Consider the following 20,594-nt stretch of genomic DNA (forward strand, 5'->3'; position numbering starts at 1 on the left):
ACAAGCTCCTTACCGTACCCAACCTCCATCCCTGACCCCTCACCTCCTCCTACTCCCAGGCCCCTACCACAAGCTCCTTACCGTACCCAACCTCCATCCCTGACCCCTCACCACCTCCTACTCCCAGGCCCCTACCACAAGCTCCTTACCGTACCCAACCTCCATCCCTGACCCCTCACCCCCTCCTACTCCCCAGGCCCCTACCACAAGCTCCTTACCGTGCCCAACCTCCATCCCTGACCCCTCACCCCCTCCTACTCCCCAGGCCCCTACCACAAGCTCCTTACCGTACCCAACCTCCATCCCTGACCCCTCACCACCTCCTACTCCCAGGCCCCTACCACAAGCTCCTTACCGTACCCAACCTCCATCCCTGACCCCTCACCTCCTCCTACTCCCCAGGCCCCTACCACAAGCTCCTTACCGTGCCCAACCTCCATCCCTGACCCCTCACCCCCTCCTACTCCCCAGGCCCCTACCACAAGCTCCTTACCGTACCCAACCTCCATCCCTGACCCCTCACCCCCTCCTACTCCCCAGGCCCCTACCACAAGCTCCTTACCGTACCCAATCTCCATCCCAGACCCCTCACCCCCTCCTACTCCCCAGGCCCCTACCACAAGCTCCTTACCGTACCCAACCTCCATCCCTGACCCCTCACCTCCTCCTACTCCCCAGGCCCCTACCACAAGCTCCTTACCGTACCCAACCTCCATCCCTGACCCCTCACCTCCTCCTACTCCCCAGGCCCCAACCACAAGCTCCTTACCGTACCCAATCTCCATCCCAGACCCCTCACCGCCTCCTACTCCCAGGCCCCTACCACAAGCTCCTTACCGTACCCAACCTCCATCCCAGACCCCACACCGCCTCCTACTCCCCAGGCCCCTACCACAAGCTCCTTACCGTACCCAACCTCCATCCCAGACCCCTCACCCCCTCCTACTCCCCAGGCCCCTACCACAAGCTCCTTACCGTACCCAACCTCCATCCCAGACCCCTCACCTCCTCCTACTCCCCAGGCCCCTACCACAAGCTCCTTACCGTACCCAACCTCCATCCCTGACCCCTCACCTCCTCCTACTCCCCAGGCCCCTACCACAAGCTCCTTACCGTGCCCAACCTCCATCCCTGACCCCTCACCCCCTCCTACTCCCCAGGCCCCTACCACAAGCTCCTTACCGTACCCAACCTCCATCCCTGACCCCTCACCTCCTCCTACTCCCCAGGCCCCAACCACAAGCTCCTTACCGTACCCAACCTCCATCCCAGACCCCACACCGCCTCCTACTCCCCAGGCCCCTACCACAAGCTCCTTACTGTACCCAACCTCCATCCCTGACCCCTCACCCCCTCCTACTCCCAGGCCCCTACCACAAGCTCCTTACCCAACCTCCATCCCAGACCCCACACTGCCTCCTACTCCCAGGCCCCTACCACAAGCTCCTTACAGTACCCAACCTCCATCCCAGACCCCTCACCCCCTCCTACTCCCCAGGCCCCTACCACAAGCTCCTTACCGTACCCAACCTCCATCCCAGACCCCACATCCCCTCCTACTCCTACCACAAGCTCCCTTCTGTACCCAACCTCAATGGAAAGTGCGGCCCTTGACCACTTACCAAAACCTTGGCGTGCGCCCTATCAAATATCACTGCCAACCTCTGATTTAGCTTGATTTCAGGGTAGGCGCTTGCTAATGGCTGCCTTGCTTTCAAAACTCTCTCTCATTTGCTTTTCACAGGCCTCTAGCTTCGGCTGCTTCAGAGTAGGGATGTTAGGGACACAGGGTTTCCAGCCCTGGACAGCAAAGGAACAACGTGGCCCAACTTCCAATTCCCGTGGCATCCTTGTGCTGCACGGATTAAGCAAGGCAGCAAGATGGGCGATTTGAAAAGCTCCATGTGAGTTGCCAATGTAGCCAAGGGACAGCAGAGAATGTGTCTTTAGACAGACTCCACGAGCCATGCCCACACACCGTTACACAGTGCGTACGTGGGCGAGGGATATGTGCTCAGAGGCCTCAGAAACAGGCAGCAGATACCAACAAAATCTGTTACAACCGAAGCGAGTGAGTAAAGCCAAGCTACGCAGCTGTGCGTGGAGACACTTTGTCTAATGACAGCACTTACAGCCTCCAATGGTCCCTGCGCTCCTGGCCTCCACCTGGAAGTGATGCAGAACATCCTTGCAGGCTCCAAGCTACATCTTTCACCCACAAGGCAGAACCTCCACCACTCCAGGCTGCCGGGTTATAGCTCTTAGACGGACACAGCAATGCCAACACTGCTGCACCTTGGCCAGGATGTGGGATCCTCCAGGCCTAGCGCCACATAACCCATGAAAACAAAGAGTCGCCCTAGAAGACAACCTGCAAGGCCTTCGATTGAACAGATTCGCCGAGTCAGCAGAGGATAAAGCTGTAACCACCACACACCAGCAGCGCAGAATGCTCAGGGCTGGGAAGACCAGGTGCAGAAACACTTGTAGCTGCAGTAATTCTACCTTCTGTACCCTCCGAACTGACTGCAGAGGAAGGAATGTGAGCAGCACTGGCTCCCTTGCCGAAATAGGGAAGGTAGTATGGAATCTGGTGCTAACGCCAGACGTGAACATGGCTGTCTCCAAACCTAAACTCTGCACATGCCTTCTAGTTCCACACAGGCCTCCCACCTACACAAGCTGGCGGCAGTTGTGCTGGCTAACATACCCAAAGTTTTCAAGTTCCTTTTATCAGCCAGGGCCGCGCTTACGGATTATCAAGGACAAGACGTTCTATTGCCCTGTCTCCTACCTGAAGGACAAAAGGATGGTTTGGGCTGGTCTCTTTCCATACGGACTGTGCCATAGGGAAAGCTTCTAAAAATGACATTTTAAAAAAGGGGCTAAAGACTAAGAAAAGCCTGGCCATAGTGAGGAAGTAGAATCCCTGTCAGATCCTTCAGCTGCATTATCCTTCAATACCCTGCCTGGTGCCACTCCAAAAATAGGCAATGCTTTCTTGCCCTTTTGATCTAGCACTCTCAAAGCACTTCGCAGACATAGGCAGCCTTACACCTCTTATTCAAAAGCTCTCGAGGGGGAGCAGAGTTAGTCTGTAGCTGGAAAAACTTACAGAACGACGAGCAGTCCTGCACCACCTTACAAAGACTAACAAAGCATGTCGATGGGATCCTGAGCTGTCGCGGGCAGCCCACACGCTCATGATCCCATCTGTGAAGTAGTGGAGATGGTATTCACTCTGGCTGCTTTGCTATGCTGCCTGTGAAGTGCCCAACAGAAGATGGGATTTTTGGGGGGGGGGGGGGAGAAGAAAGACTCCTGAGGGAAGGTAGGGAATGGCCCAGGCCAGCCTGACACCTGATACTAGGGGAAATGCAGCCAGTGAGTCAGATAACACCTTGGGCAGGACAAAGGAGGAGGCGGAGCTGCCTGGAGGGCTGTGACCAGTTGCTGAGGGGGCGGAGGTGAGTTGTTTTTTTGGCTGTGAGGAACTCCAAAAAGATCTCACCAAACTGAGTGATTGGGCAACAAAATGGCAAATGAAATTTAACGCGAATAAGTGTAAAGTAATGCACATTGGGAAAAATAACCCCAACTATACATACAGTATGATGGGGGCTAATCTGGCTATGACAAATCAGGAAAGATCTTGGAGTTATCGTGGACAGTTCTCTGAAAACTTCCACACAGTGTGCAGCGGCGGTCAAAAAGGCAAATAGGATGCTAGGAATTATTAAGAAAGGGATAGAAAATAAGACCCAGAATATCTTACTGCCCCTGTATAAAACTATGGTACACCCACATCTTGAACACTGTGTACAGATGTGGTGGTCTCACCTCAAAAAAGATATTTTGGCCTTAGAAAGGGTTCAGAAAAGGGCAACTAAAATGATTAGGGATTTGGAACAGGTCCCATATGAGGAGAGGTTAAAGCGACTGGGACTTTTCAGTTTAGAGAAGAGGAGACTGAGGGGGGATATGCTAGAGGTCTATAAAATCATGAGTGGTGTGGAGCGGGCGGATAAAGAAAAGTTATTTATTAGTTCCCATAATAGAAGAACTAGAGGACGCCAAATGAAATTAATGGGTAGCAGGTTTAAAACTAATAAAAGAAAGTTCTTCACACAGTGTGTAGTCCACCTGTGGAACTCCTTGCCAGAGGAGGCTGCGAAGGCTTGGACTACAACGGAGTTTAAAGAGAAGCTAGATAATTTCATGGAGGTTAGGTCCATAAAAGGCTATTAGCCAGGGGATAGAAATGGTGTCCCTGGCCTCTGTTTGTCAGGCTGGAGAAGGATGGCAGGAGACAAATCGCTTGATCATTGTCTTCGGTCCACCCTCTCCGGGGCACCTGGTGCTGGCCACTGTCGGCAGACAAGCTACTGGGCTAGATGGAGCTTTGGTCTGACCCAGTACGGCCGTTCTTGTGTTCTTATGGCTGACTTGGGGAGAAGGGAGTCTAGCTGGCCCGGGGAGCTGGGCAGGGGCCCCCCCTAACCCCCAGATGGATTGTGCTGAATGCTCCTGGTTCCTGTGACAAGTCGGTGCTACACTGTGTCCCTGTCAACAAATAAACCTGTGCTACCTGCTGGCTGAGAGTCACGTCTGGCTGTGGATGGGGGTGCAGGGCCTGGGGACTTCCCCCCCCCCCCCGTGACACCATCTATATGGTTTGTTGGTCTCTAAGGTGCTGCAAGATTGTTTGTTTTTTCAGTTTTACCTCTGATTCCGATGGGAAAGTGGAGGCAGAGCACGGTTAAGTGATCTAAACCTCCTGGATCACGCATCAGTAGCACAAGACAACCAATGAGTCCCCACTGCCAGTTCTCTGATATTAAGAACAGAAATTGCAGAGTGGCTCTCATCGGAGGCTCATGCAGTCCAGTATCCAGTCACCAACGCTGGCCAGCACCAGAGGGTCTGAGGAACTCTGCAGTAGGCAGATGTGGGATGCTCTTTTACGCCCCATATCCCTGTTTTATAGAGCAACCCCTCGGGGTTTAAATCAAAGGGTTAACAACACTTTTTTTTTTGTTTTAAATTCTGGAGATTCTTGATATCCATACAAATGTTCAATCCTTGTTGAGTCTGGTCAAGTTCCTGGCCTTAAGGCCTTCATGTGGCAGGGAGTTCCACAGGTTAATTACGCTTTTTGTAATTCCTTTTATCAATTTGCCATCTTCTTTCATCTCACTGAATGTCCCTTTGTGTGCTGTAACAACTTACGAGACCAGAAGAGAAGTTCTTACTGCCTTCTGCCTACAATTTATCATTTTAATACACTTACTGGCAGGCCCCATCTTCTATTAACTACACTCTCCCTCTAGAGATTAATCAGCTCATCAAATAGTTGATGCAACTGGCATCGATTAGTTGATAGACTGTTGCTACACTTCAAAGGCGAAAGCGCTGCGGGGAGCACGGGCCAGTGGGGGACTCCAGTCCCCCTCTGGCCCCATATTCTCCATGGCGTTTCAAAGCGGCAGCACGCACCCCCTCCTTTCCCCGCTTTCTGATAGAGGCAGCAAGGGGGAGGGGAAGCGACTAGTCACATCACTAGTTGATTATCCGATAAGCTTCTGCTCGGCTAGTCTCTTCCATCCCTACCCAAGAGTCTTTCCACCGTGGGGTTTCGAAAGCCATGATGCTCCAGATAAACACTAGCAAATATGCTGACTTGAGGACGGCCCTTCAATCCCAACTGAGCCAGAACGTTTCTGTGCTACTTGCATATGGAAAGCTGTCACCTGGTGACCAAGTGGGGGTTGCCTGCTGAGGTGGTGGGAATCAGTGCCCCCGCTGTTACTGGTTTGATGAGGAGAGGGGAAGGGAGTTTGCTATTACAAGGACCAGCACTGAACTTGGGTCCCTGGCCAGGGCCTTGGAGAATGGAGACCCCAACGACTGTGACCACGAGGCCCAGGTCGGAGGGCACAGCCTGTTCTGGCCAATGGAAGGGCAATGGACTGCAGAGGGAGGACTCGGTTACTTTGACTAGCTGGTTCCCACGGGGGGGGCAGAGGCAGAGAATAAAGGGGCCCAAGCAGACTGTTTCCCTGGACAAAGGATGGAGGCGGTGCTGCTGGGGCCAGTGATATTGGAAAGAGGTGGATTCTGCACTGGGCAGGGGGAGCAGACAGAGGCCACAGGGATGGGCTGTGCTGAAGAAGGCCAAGTCTACAGGCCTGAGAATTTCCTGTGCTGTGTTGCTTTGTGCTGGCTGAGAGTCACTTGGGGCTAGAGAACAGGGCTGTGAAAATCCTTCTGGGAGTAGAGGCCAGTGTTCCCTCTAAGCAACGCGCTTGTGCGGCCGCTCCGGAGAGTCAGATGCTGCTCAGCTCATTAGCAGAGCGCCTGCAGCCAGGCTGAATGTGGCTATTGGTGGTGCACATTCACACGACTCAATGCACATACAATTCCACACGTGGATGCAAAAGATTCGAAGGAATGCTGGTGGAAGCCCCGGGGGCAGAGCAAGTGGACTCCCCCAAGAAACTGATGTGCTGAAGGCTGAGAGGTGCAGTCCCAGGAAGCAGAGGGGCATAGGCCCCAAGTGGTCCCCTGAGAAGGGCTGTCACACTGAAGATGGTGCCCCTGCGTACCGTACATCTGAGAGTGGGCACATCTGAGAGTCGGACACTGGGGTTTGTTCGAAAGAAGTCCTGGGAAATTGCCTTTTTGAAGGATGCTATCATTACCCCCACATCCAACAAGAACCCTGGCTGGACACCAGCATGGATAAAATTAACAACCTGTTTCACAGATCAATCAGAAGCTGTTCCTACCCTTCAGGACCTTCTTGCAATGACAGACAAGTGTCATCACTAAGAACAGCAATGCCACAGACACAGGGTGCCTCCAAGTCCCTTGATCTGACGCAGGTACTAGACCGCCTGACAGCTTGCAAAGCAGAGGGATGTGGATGGCAAAGCAACTTTGCCAACAAGAGTCTGCAGCTCATCTGACATTTTAGTTCAAGTAAGGGTCTGGGACCCTGGGTTCTAGTCACACATCTGCCAGCAACTCCGAGTGCTTGAGGAAAGTCACATCAGCTCCGTGACAATTTCCAAGGGTAAGGCAATAGCAAGTCATTCCCTGACATACGTAAACCAATCTTCCCACGCAGCATCCAAGATCTGGCCTTTCCTCTCCATCCTGTAACAACTCCCCCGGTCCCAGTTATGTCTTGACAACTGCAGCATCCTCTTCCCTCGGCTAGGAGGAGCCATTCTTGCCCCCAGCTATACGCACCCAAAATACTGTTGCAAATATTTTGTCTCCTCACATTGACGAGGTTGCTCCTCTCTGCATCACTCCACTGGACCAAACCATTTCTCTCAACTTTCAAAGTCCTCCAGGGCCCATCACCATGGAACCCATCATCTCAGCTGCTGCTAAGATGCTGCCTCCTGCCTCTGCCGCCAGCCCTTATTGCCCAGTTCTTAAACTTTCCAGCAAGCACACTGGTGAAGCCCCTTAACTCCCCTTGGCCACAATGCCTACAAAAACTTGGCAGCGAGCGTACCATGGCCGCTGCCCATCATGCTCCCTGGACTGTCTGTCACCTTCCCCTCCAGCCACACCAAGACCGTAAGCTCCCTGGGGCAGAAATCACTTTTGTTCCATGTTTGTACATTGCTTAGCACAATGGGGACCTGGTCCACGATTTGTGACAATGCCCAGAAGACAAACATCTGGAAATGCTCCATGCCACTGATGAATGGAGTGTCTGCCTTGTGGGTTCCTTACTCCACGAGCCTCAAGGAGTGAGAATTACATTTCTAATGCAACAGATGCCTCTGTCCTCCTTGGCTCAAAGATTCCACCTCCGATTGCAATGAGACTATTGGAGGCTTAGAAACATCCCCCAGTTGGAGACTGCAGAGGTGGGGTGCTGGTTGTGCTGAGATGTGGTAAGGGCACATCTCAGTAAAACAGCCTCTAGTGAATTGGAAGAACAAATGGACACTGAATTCAACAAAGGTGGCAAATTCAAAGCGGTTAAAGGAGAATATTCTCAGACACTGGGACTCCCTGCCCCAAGAAATCACTGGCAGGCTCAAACAGAATTGGATGCTGGTACGATAAGCAGGCTTCCAGAATTGGAACAGAAAGGATAGCACTGGGCTGGGTTCCCTAGGCAGGGGGTGGAATCTCCAACCCTAGAGGTGTTTAAGTGCGGTTTGACCAAGCCCTGGCTGGGATGATTGAGTTGGGTTGGTCCTGCTTTTGGGCAGGGGGTTGGACTTGATGACTCCTGAGGGCTCTGCCAGCCCTGGGATTCTGTGATTAGCGCACACAAGTATTTTGGAAGGGTGCAAACCTTCCTGCTTCACGACTTCAGCTAATCTCTAACCCACAGGAGTTGAAGGAACTTTGTGGGCAGACTATTTCAAAATGGCTTCCTTTGGGGAAGGGTGCAAGAAACCCTGCAGCAGCTGGCACAGTCCGCTGCCAGAGATAACATACCAGGCTAGACAGACTGCTCAACCCCTCCAGTCTGGAATTTCTTAAAGGCAAATTCCCCTGGCTAAATTAATCTTCAGCTGCAAGGCCCACTCCCCTGCCACCTGAGAAAAAGCAGCGTCTACCCTCCTCAGACATGTTGCCCCAGCTGCACTGCAAGGCATTATGAGGCCAGCTGCCAGGCAGGCACAACTGACCAGCCCTAAACAGCAATGGCAGCTACCTGGGCACTTGTGCCCACAAAGAAAGCGCCGCAATATCTGTGAAGCAATAACATCGAAATCGGCCCCAGCTCCTGCTGCTTATGGAGCTGCTTGTAACTTCATACAGGTGAAGAGGCACAACCCAGCCAACATGCCCTCTTGCTGCTGCCTCAGCTCTTGGTCCACTGTGCCCATGCTCAGGTGGGCCTGCTACTGAGAACCAGGCAGGGTTTCACCTGCAAAATTTGCTCCCCCCACTCTTTTTTCCTCCTTCCCACCCTTCCCCATGGAAATCTCAGCTCCCTGAGCAGCAGATGTGCTGCTGTGACTACTGACTTCAGGAGACAACGTGGGACGTGCGGTCCCTGTGAGCAACACCTGAGGGGTGCAGTTTCACTGGTGTCCGTCAGCACTCAAAACACTGTTAAAAGCCAGTGTGCATTTGTGTGTCAGCCTTGTGTGCAAGCTCCTGCACAAATACTACTGCACTGAAGTCGTCAAACATCAGGAGGAGAAAGTGTCTCCAGAACCAACTGCTGGGGTGCCCCGGGCAGTCAGTGCCCAGCTGGGGCTTATTCACTGCTACTCATGGGGAATACCATGCCCGACGCTTTATTCAACTCCGCCCAAGTTAGAATAATAGACACTCAGCTCAGTCCGACAAGGGAAGTTCTCTCCCGCCTTGGCCGGCATTCCTCCACCCTCAGAATACAGCCAGTCAACTGATGGCCAAGGTCAAGCAAACACCACTCTTGCCACTATTCAGAGCTGCCTGCTATGCACCCTGCTGCCTGCGCGGGACACACCCTGTGTGAACAGGGCGGCGTGCTCCCCAGGCAGCTTGTGCTAAGGGCTCACTGACAGAATTGGAGAGAGCTGCTGCCATTACCACAGACTCCCACATTGCCAGACCAATTGCTCCCATGCCACCCTTCAAGCCAGCCAAACAGGTTCAGCTGCCGCTGGTTCTCTATGCCCAGACCAGCCATACCTGGGGCACCCGCAGAGGATGCTGGGCTCCCCATGGGTCTTCCTGAGTGGAACCCAGCTGACTGGCTCCAGGCCGTTCTGCTTTTCCCCCTCACTATGCCCAGACCAATTGCTATCTCTGCAGAATCTGGACTGGTGAACACAAGGGCACGATGACCCTGCCAGCCCATCCCAGAGGGTAAGCAACTCTCACAATCCTGCTCCAATCCAAGAAAGGCATCAAAATCTTGCACAAGTTCAACTGATAAATTCATTTGATGGTGTCTAATGAAATCCATGGCAAGGGACAAGCCAAGACCAGTCATTTAAGGCCCCACCCAGCTACTCAGGAAGTCTAGGCCTCCTGTTTGAGTCTCAGCAGAACCAATTCTGCCCTCCAATGCTTTGAGGAAGAATAACCAAGTTGCTGTGGGGAGGCCTAGCAGAGGAGGCCTTAGAAGCAGAGCTCGTTTGTTTCAACTAACCAACCATGGTACCTACCAATCACACTTCATCTGTCCATAGACTTTGATTCTGCTCCGTCTGCACCTTCCTTGCCTCACAAAACCTGCGAGCTAGAGAAACGTGGGGCCAGAGGACAAAGTCTTGAAGTGCAGTTACCAGGCACCAGCTTAAATGTACAGGGAAGTGAAAGTCCGCCAGCCTCCACCCCAACAGCTCCACTGGCATTCCCAGCTGCCCTCCTCCTTTACACTGACTCCCCCACCAAAGACCTTGCCTCATTACTCCCAGCTCTCTGCTTGCTGAAACATTTCCTCCAGTCTTCTCTAAACCACTGGCACGTTGACACACGAGCTTTCTTTGCACCCTCCGTGTTCTGGAGCACTTGTAAAACGTGTCTGACTATTTGAAGCTCATCTAATACCTCTCCCCCATTTTCCCATAGAAAGTAATTAACTTTTCTTGGACTCCAGTTTGAGGGCAGGAGGGAGAAGGAAAGGCTGCCCTGGAGTTCTTCACCAAACATCATACCACCCTGTGACACAGGATACTCTACAGTCCACTTACATAAAGCAGTAGTTGAATCTCAGCAGCAAGGGAACGGATTTCTGGCACATGTCAATACACAGGTCTCTTGTCTTGAAGACCAGTAATCTCAGATCCTGTCAGCTGCTCCATACTACAGCCCCACTGCTTTAAACACAGACATATGGCAGCCACTGAGATTTTGCTGTGTAACCGTATTTGTAAAGCAGGATCCCTCAGGACACAAAGATGTTAGAAAAGATTCTACATGAGCTACAGTAAGGGAAAGAACTGTGCTAAAAGCAGCAAAGTAATACCCAAAAGGGGAATAAGTCTGTACAGGCCTTTGAAAATGCCATGACAACTTGTCAGAGTAGGAAGTTGTGGTAAAAGACAGCTACCATTGCCACCAATAGAGAGAAGCAAGAACAGAACTAGTCTGCCATCTGCAATAACCAAAGTACAGTAAGCCCCCTTCATGCTCAGAATCAAGAAAATTAGCTTGAGTTCTCTTCGTCCCAAGGGGAAGGTGAACATATACCTACATGGCAAGCTGACAATGTCCATGCACAGGTGACCTCAGGAAACAATGGGACAACCCCATCAACATGCGAAAAACAGAACCAGAAAAGAAGAGAAGCCACCCAAGCCACAGGGCACTGCAAACAGACTGACCCCGTCATATGGGAGAGCATATGACATAGTGGTTTGTTGTTAGCCAAAGGCAACCTTCATGCAGGCCACACTCAGATGGACTGAAATTTACAGTAAAACATCCCACTGCAAAGGAGGACTGACTGCTCCCCATACACTTCAAGCCTCAACCTTCCTAGGCAGCTCAAACCAAATTGTTTCTCCACTTGAATTTCTGCACCAGACCCATGTGCCCTAGAACACAGGGCAAACAACTGAAAGCCCGCTAAAAAGCTAGCACAGGTTGAACCTCTCTAGTCCGACCTGACTGGTGACAAACCAGAAAATTTGCCAAACCCTGGGAGAACAACACTGCCTAGCAGCACTACCAACACGGCCACTGCTTGCTGGGCTCTGAGAAGACATTGAGGGGTAAATCAGAGCTAAATCACAGCCCAGAACACTGAGAGCCAGGACTGGTGGCTGTAAACAAACTTGAGGGGACCACAGGAAACTTGGCTATACCCATGATCAGGGCTTGACAAGCAGCGGCGAGCCCTGCTCGCCAGCCACGTGGTTTAGGACGCTGCGCATGCGCTGATTGTGCTGCGGCACCGTGTCGGACTAAAATCTATTCGCCATGGGTGAGTAGATTGCCGTAATTGTCGAGCCCTGCCCATGATAAGTGGACATCCAGCTAACTGAACTCATGCCGGACCACAGATATGTTCAACCCGTACAGCCATTATTCTCACACAAGTCTGTAATTTTTACCACCATCCAAAGGAAGAACTTGCAATCCTGTAACAATGTCTGTCCATTGGTTCCCAGCTTTGATGCTCTTGTGCACCTTAAACTAGACTTCTTACTAAATATACAGGACCTTACCAGCAGGAGCTCCACAGGCAAATGTATTAACCTCAGAGACCAGAGGAAGACAGCAAAAGCAACACACATAAAAAACCCATATAGGAAAACATTCTTCTAATAGAAATAAAAAAGTTACTGAAGCAGCATTAATTCAAGAAAGCAAACAAGCCGGGTTATGAAAACACGTTTATAATGCACAAGGTTTGGGGATACAAACAATGAACCCACTCGGATGTACACAAAATATAACACCTAACTCTAGCAGCTTCTTGGAGTGGCAGCATGAAGTTAGGTGTTGGTCCAATTTGAAGAAGCGTAACATCCCCACGTTATCCATCACATTCGCACAGAAATAAATAGAACTAGGAATCCAACTTAAGCACCTCAAGGCACACTGCCTGTAGCTTTAAGTTAAAGTTGCTGACATCTTCTTACTTCTGTGAAACCCACTGATTTTTAAACAGGAGTCACTCCAAAAAGTCAATTGCCACCATTTTGGTACCCAGAACACCAAAGCCCGAAACCTTGCTAAATCCTAACCAGGGTATTTAAAACGAACACTTCTTTGGGACAGAAGAAAATATCAAGCTTCTATTGTTTATGCGTATTAAAAATTCTCTGCACACCCTAACAAAGCAAAGGTCCTGCATACCTTCACTCGCTCCACTCAGGCTGCTCAACAGCCACATTAGCATGTCTGAAATTTAAAGATTCTAGTTTCACACAAATAAAAGCAAGCCTATACGTAAACCAAGGATTTTACACAGATTTTGGCTTCTCACTCGCAACCTGCTAGAGCAGTTAACCGGCAACGGAGGCTGAAATAATTTGTCTACTGGCTCAAAAGAGCCTGACATATGCAGTGCTACAATGTCTTAACTTCCATCTACGCTGAATACAAACCAACATCTATGTCGTAAAATGCATTTCAACACAGCACACACAAAATGGCTGGCTCCCAAGATGAGCATTTCCATACAATACTATAAAAAGGATAATAACCTACAAAGGTAATTATGACTTAACGGCTAAGCAGTCAGAAGAGAGATTTGCAAAAACACAGATACTAAACACTAACAAATAAAAATACGCTGTTCTTCAAATCCCCATGCTTCGGCTTGTAAGTTGTCAAGGAATGTTACACTCCGTGCACATTAGTGTGTAACTTGCAAACAGATACTATGGTGTGACTGAGTATTTGATTGAGTATTTGTGGATGGGGAAATTTTATACTGCTAAGGAGGAGAAGTAGGCCTATGATGTAGTTTTTATCGCGAGCAGAAAATGCATCTTTAAAAAGAAAGACAATCCTAAATCCTCCTTGACAAAGGAAAAATTGCAAGCCAAGAAATATCTCAAATGCTGAAAGTGAAAAGATCCATTCATAAATTAGGAATTTCAACTAGGGTTTTTATACATTTTTTTTTTACTCTTGCACCAGCTGAATTAAATTAAAATAAAGATAACATTTAAAAAGACAAACAATGCTAGTTTCCAACAGAATCAGGGAGCTGTCTCTAGATTGCAGCAAACCATAAATTCTTATAGTCATTTCAACGCAAACTCACTAACCAGTTCTTCAGATCTGAATGATCAGAGCCAACGTAAGTCCTCACATAAACGAAACAGTAACATTACGACAGCTCTATTCATTAATGTGCATGCTTAATTCTCATTTCTCCAATACAAATTCAGGGTCTGTGCCATACAATGTGTCTAGGAAGCAAATAAAAATGAATGGAAGAAAATATTGTGGTCAATAAGATAAAATTACAACTTCCAAATCAATTCACCGTCTCTCTGAACAAAATGCCCATAACTGCAATGAAGTATATTAACCTTACAGCAATTAACAGCTAATGAAACGCCATCATCCACACCAACCAGAACCCCAAAATACAGCTGTCCAGATGCATGGAAACTCGGAACACTATAATTTTGCTGCCATGTGTTTGACTTTTGTACGGTACAAACCCAACTGCATGTAGCAGATGGCATAAAAAAGTATTTCTACTACCATGTCAGACTCTACCGAGAGAGGACCAGAAGGAGCAAAGTGTTAGTATTTGCTCTAGTATCTGACATTTCATTTTTCTGGTATGTTGTTTTCCGAACAGCTAAGTTATTAAAACCAATCTGGCATTAACACAGAAACCTTAAGAGTCTATAGCTATTGAATACAGAAAGGCTTTCTATTCATGCCCCCCGCCCAAATCATTGAAAATGTGGGGAGACAAAAATATAAGCGGCTTCCCCTCTTTCGGAAAGGGAGGCAGAGAATCTCTCTCTTCCTCTCAAGGAATGTGTCTAATTGAATGTTTGGGGAAACTGGTCCTGCAAGGCTGCAAACATTACCCTCCCTCAACGAACCGGTCATTTCAAAATAAAGAGGGGGCAAAAGGGGAGTTTTCCTTTTAACCATCCTCCTCCAGCTCTACTCCCCATCCGTCAGCCTGAGCAAGCAGAGATGACGCAGGCTGCCTTATATAATAGCTTGTGATTTCCTAGACTGCAGGCCTTCCCTTTGTGCTCTGTATACACTTACACACACGCACACACAGATTCACAGCCCCTGGCACCATGCCAGCACTAACCCTCCGTCAGCTGGTTGACTCCATTCACAGAGAGGGGTTGGAGCTGACATGAAAAGAAGGGGGGGGTGAGCTATTACATCAAGCCATCAGCACTACAGACAAAAGACATTTTTTTATATATCTAAAATAAGCCTTCCCGTGCAGCTTTAGACCAGGGAGAGTCGTATTTAGGAATTCCACAAGACGACCGCACGATGAACAAGGAACCTGAACGGAGGTGAGGTTTTTTGGGAGGTAGGGGAGGGAATCATTCCAACAGCAAACACAAGCAACAGTGCAGTTCTCTCTTTAAATATAATGTAAAAACATTACATTTAACCTTCCAACTCACGTTAAAGGAGAGAAAAAACAGGCATGATAATCCATAAAGAGCCTTTTGTCTGTTAAAAAGGACAGTCTAAAGAATACTTACAGGTACAATATCCTGCTGCCTTCTTTAGTTGTCAAGAAAATTAGAGACAGAGAGAAAAGAAGGGGGGAAAGAGACAGAAAGAATAGAAGACAGAGTAAGAGGGGGAGGGAGGGAAAGAAAGACAGATTTTTTTTATGAGAAGCCCTCTCCGTAGAACATGGGCGGCCCCGCGTGCCATCCCCCTCTAGGGACCTGCAGAAACCCTGTCTCAAAACGGGCACTTCCCTGCCAATCATGCGCTGTACTGTTATATTAAACAAAAGAAAAGGGGGATGCTTACTTTTACCCATGATGCCTAGCGGGGGCAGGGGAAAAAAACCAGTTGCAGCCGGTTTGTAACCTCAGGACATGGAATTATCTCTTAATTTTTTTAAAGTCGTTTGTGGTATAAAAGTCAGTTAGCTGCCTCTCCCCCCCACCCCTTCAGCAGATTCTGGCACCTTGCCAAACTTTGTCTTCATTCATGAGAGCTCATTTCCTCCAACGCTATTTTAACTGTTTAGTTCCCAAAACAAATTTTAAGGACATTCCATCAATGTGGAGAAGCAATTCATAAAGATGTATCTGTGCAAAGGGAATGCCAGTCATCTCATTGTTCTGCAGCTCTCCAAACAGGCTTTACCTGCCTGATGCTAGAGTCAGGGAATAGACAATGTAGCAAAGATTTGGGGGAAGGGTGTAGCATTCCTAACTAACATGGCGTCAGACATGAAGGCATCAACCCCTCAATTTTCCCCCTCCAATACCAGTAACTTGATTATAATTGGCGAGCACTCTGTTCCTACAATCGATTTGTTACAGGCATTTCACAGAGATGATCAGTTACAGCGCTTGTACACATTGCAGCCAAAACCAGGTAGACCACCATACCCAGATTACTCTGCCTTCCACGCAACCCACACCCTCCAGAGAAGCAAAGTCACTTCTCCCCAGAACCCTCACTGGCCTTTCAACACCTCTGTCCCTGACATGCTCAACAGCATTTCTGTGCCCACGAGGACTGTGCCTGGTGGTTTGTTGAGGTTTGACAACATACTAGGATTCTACGCCAATGTTCTGACCAAGACATCACGCTTCTGTAGGAAAGGTGGCGGGGAGCAAAACACAGTTACATGAACTGCAGATGAAGTGTGAAGTAATACCTGTGTGCATCTGCAAAGTTTGAAAAATGAATCCAAAGCATACTAGTCCAAGTACTCACTCTATTGTTCAGGTCAAAATTACCCCAAATCCTCTCCCCACTCCACTGCAAGCCGGTTACTACCACCTGTAGCGCTAGAAAGCAGTGCATGTGCTTACAGTACTCAGGAGCATCTCCCAAGGGCAAGAGAAATAAAAGAGTTTCAAGTCTAACCTACACGCTCCTGAGCCCCATCTGTCTGGTCTCTAGCCAACCTTCCACTGATAGAGGCCGGGGGGGAGGGAAGCAAGCAACTAGTCGAGTATTGACTCAACTATTCACTTACATCTCTACCCCAGAGTAGGTCTGGTCTCAGATCTGTCCTGACTGGCTGAGCTCAAAGGCTCTGGCCTCCTCTACCTTATTCTCCACTGGTCAGCACACCTAGAAACCCCAGACCCCCTAGTACTCAGGGCCCTTTCAGTCCAGCATCTCCTGTCCATCAGGCCTTGCCATAACTTGAGCCTTGAAGTCCTGGCAGCAAGATATTGGTTCCTCCCCTAAAATCTGGGCCTGAAAGCTCATCGGCCACTTCCTTCCTGACTATATCCCCACGAGGGCTAGGTCTTGCCTAGCGGATTGAACTCAACACCACTAATCAGCTCCCCACAACAACTGTAGTGCTTTGGAGCCCTGGGGTACCATTCCAGGACGCCCAGGCTTGCTTCTTTTGGACTTCTGCTCCATACGACTTCTAACTCTGGGCTTTCGGCCATGCTGTAGTCCTCTCCCACTGTCCCCTTTCCCCTCAGGCTCTCACACTGCCGTGGGGGTGGGGGAAAACAGGGCTGCAGAGCACCACTCACATAGTAGAACTAGGAACTGCCATGCCCGCACTCCTCAAGCCATTACAATGGGTACCAGCCAGCCCCAATCACCAAACCTACGTGGTTCATTTCTTTGGGAAGAACAGGGCCAAGGACACCTGTGCCAAAATAAAATAATTTCATACCACAGATTCCTGCAGCTTTCTACAGCACATGTCTCCATGGCATGCCAGGTCCTTGCCCCCCAAGAGAGTTTCAGTCTAGACTGGACAGGGGCAACAAGTGAGGATCAGGGGCGGGACTGGAAGCAGATGACAGACGCTTGCAAGGAGACGAGTCAGATGCAACTAGTGAAATGATTTGACAGGAGAAGAAGGTTTGATTGGAGCAAGGGAGATAAGGCAGCTGCATTATTAGGGAAATGGAGTGAAATTGATGGTAACGGAGGAATCTCATGATCATGAGAATTGTGTGTGGTTAGTACAATAAACCTGCAAAATTGCTCAGCAACAGTACAACTGGCTTCCTCAAGCCCAATGAATGCTCCTCAGCTGTGGTCTCTATACTGAGACCATTTTCAAACACTGCTAGGAACTACAATTAAGTCCTATTAAGGAGGACACATTATACAGCTACTTGATGCAAAAATACACTGAACTGCTAAGAATTTTCAGCTACCAATGAGGTAACAAAACAAACTAAAGCCAACAAACTTCTGACAGATGTTCCTAGCAAAAACCTGGTGGCAACTTCCAGCTCTTGGACAATCAGCTTTGAAGGGCTGATGTGAATTTAGCCACACTAGGTAAATGAGAGGTCATTAATTTAGGTTGCACGTATAAAGGAAGGCTATGGAAATCGGTCTTCAGAATATCCAAAAAGTTTAAATATAATTAGGGTGATTAAGTAGCAAACCTCTTTTAAATGTTACCCTGAAGTCTGAATTCAGACACTGATGCCACATTGTTGGAAGGCAAGACATGGATTCATTTGGTCTAAATGATCTAGTAACTGAAGCAAATTCTACCTCCAGACACAGGTACCCAATTCCAATGACATTAGACACAGAGCATCACATGCCTACATGTGGCCCATTCTATTCAGTCTTTAGTTACTTGTATTTATAAAATTATAAACTCTAGTTCTATGGAGAATGATTAACACTTAGGCTGTGTCTAGAATGGCAAGTTTTTCTGCGAAAGCAGCTGCTTTTGCGGAAAAACTTGCCAGCTGTCTACACTGGCCGCTTGAATTTCCGCAAGAACACTGACTTCCTACTGTCTGAAATCAGTGCTTCTTGCAGAAATACTATGCTGCTCCCGTTCGGGCAAAAGTCCTTTTGCGCAAAAGGGCCAGTGTAGACAGCTCAGATTTGTTTTGCGCAAAAATAGCCCCGATTGCGAAAATGGCAATCGGGGCTTTTTTGCGCAAAAGCGTGTCTAGATTGGCGTGTCTAAAGTGCTTTTGCGGAGAAGCGTCCGTGCCAATCTAGACGCTCTTTTCCGCAAACGCTTTTAACGGAAAACTTTTCTGTTAAAAGCATTTGCGGAAAATCATGCCAGTCTAGACGTAGCCCAAGTGTTTGTTTTCAAGGCAACACCAGGCTAGCATCATCCCTGCAAGAGAGGGAAAGTGAGGCACAGCCACTCAACAGTCTCTCTCCAAGGTCAGCGAGTCAGAAGAGCAAAGAAGAAAACCTGAGTTCCAACCCCCTGCTCTAGTCTCTAGAGAGACCGCTGCTCACACGCCAGTTCATGTGTCTTTGAACACCAAATCCCCACACCTGCAGAGAGGCTGCTGATCAATTCAAGGAAATTCAGCTACCGTAATAAGCAAGGGGCTTGCTGCACTTAGGACATTCACATACAACTTTCATCTGAGTAGGCTGAAAGCTTCAGCACTGAGCACTTACAATCATTATATGCAATTTTATTTAAAATTTGCACACTGAATTTTGGGAGCAGGTTATCCCTGCTGACAACACACAAAACTGAACCTGTGCCCCTATTTCATGTCTTTGCTTTGTTTCAAATAAACTTGCTACTTATGACAACATATTCCCTACAATAGTCATATAAAGTGTCTCCATATGACCTTAGACCTCACCAGCAAGACTACGCTACAGATACGTACATCATGCAGCTCTGGTTGTAACGAGCTCTAGTGAGGTTTTCAACTATTACTGTATATTGTGTTAGTGCATTTGCTGCCCCACTCTTAAGACCCAACTAACAGGCCCTTGTGAGCGTTAGAAGTAAGGCCATGACATCTTGTGACCTTGCTAGGGAATCGGATTGTGTTCTAAGTGTCATGCAATGCAATTCTCCTAGAAAGAAACAGCAACTCAGATTTGGTCCAGAGATTAAGATTGTTAAAATACAAATATTTCTGAAATCTAGACTGATCAGATATTTAAAAAAAAAAATCCTGGAAAAATTTCTGATCTAGGCAGTTTTTACACAGAAGCTCCCCTGTGTTTCCAATCCAGACATTACAGAATTAAGAACCTGAAAATGAAACCCACCAAGAAAGTGAAACTTAATTTTCACTACTCATACTTTCATGTAAAATGTTGTATTTTAAAAATCTTCCATGGAAATGAATGCATTATCAACAGTTTAAACACTTTAAAATAGTCCATGGTTAAAAGATGCGAGGTGATGCTGTAGCCATGTTGGTCCCAGGTTATCAGAGGCAAGATGGGTAAAGTGATATTTTACTTAGTACTTTACCTACTTCAAATACTCTGTTGGAACAAAGAAGTTCTTCAGTTCAATAAACAATACTGCTTCACCTCATCTCACTAATGTTTAAATAGCCAATATCCTTTTAATTATGTATCACATAACTCATTCTGTTAGGAACAGGATTAGGTCTAATATTGCATAGGAGCTAACTAAAAACTACAGTTTAGCCCACTTCAAACTGACTTGTACTATCTTTTAGAAATGCACACTGATTATAGTAAAATCTAGTCATTAATGAATGTTTTAGCGTTTTCCAAAGCTGATAAAACAGATTACTTCAAAACCTAGCACTACATTTTGTTTGTAAAACACAAATTAAGAATCCAACGTGTCAGTCAGAAACAGGATGCAAATTATTTGTTTATTGTGTTAATGCACAGCAGAAATATCTTGCAAAATGGGATGTTTCATTTTTGGTGGCAAGAGCACTATGGTACATTTGGAGATACTTAGTGCATGTAATTAGTATTAGTACTACATTGAATTTATTTGTGGAGCAAGCATAAATATGACTGACTTACAAATTACATCTTTTGCAAGATTTCTGCATTCAAACCAATGAAACCTGCATGAACTAAGTATCCAGTCTTCTAAAAATAACCTATTACACAATGCACAAATAACCATGTAATCTACAATCCAGTTACTATCATGCACTTAACCCATGAAGTGCAGAGAATCTGGTAATTATAGTAGAGTTTCCATGCCATTCCAAGCATTGGTACCATCTGAGTTACCCTTATTTAATAACACGGAACAATTT

The 20,594-nt window shown here is 48.0% G+C and overlaps 1 protein-coding gene across 3 annotated transcripts in view; it reads right to left on the reverse strand.

The window, feature by feature from the left end:
* The window catches only part of GATAD2B (GATA zinc finger domain containing 2B), an 83,381-nt gene that overhangs the window by 44,106 nt on the left and 18,681 nt on the right, over nt 1–20,594 (reverse strand). Inside the window, exon 1 of one of the 3 annotated variants that reach the window (XM_075907279.2) lies at nt 15,138–15,374. The exons of the other annotated variants lie outside the window; for them this stretch is intronic. Coding sequence (XP_075763394.1) covers nt 15,138–15,373 — 236 coding nt within the window. The 5' untranslated portion in view covers nt 15,374. Of the gene's footprint in view, nt 1–15,137; nt 15,375–20,594 lie in introns of those variants that run through there. 3 annotated transcript variants of the gene reach the window in all.

The sequence above is a fragment of the Pelodiscus sinensis genome, chromosome 22 (assembly GCF_052426305.1).
Source record: "Pelodiscus sinensis isolate ZL-2025 chromosome 22, ASM5242630v1, whole genome shotgun sequence".
NCBI classification, from domain to species: Eukaryota; Metazoa; Chordata; order Testudines; family Trionychidae; genus Pelodiscus; species Pelodiscus sinensis.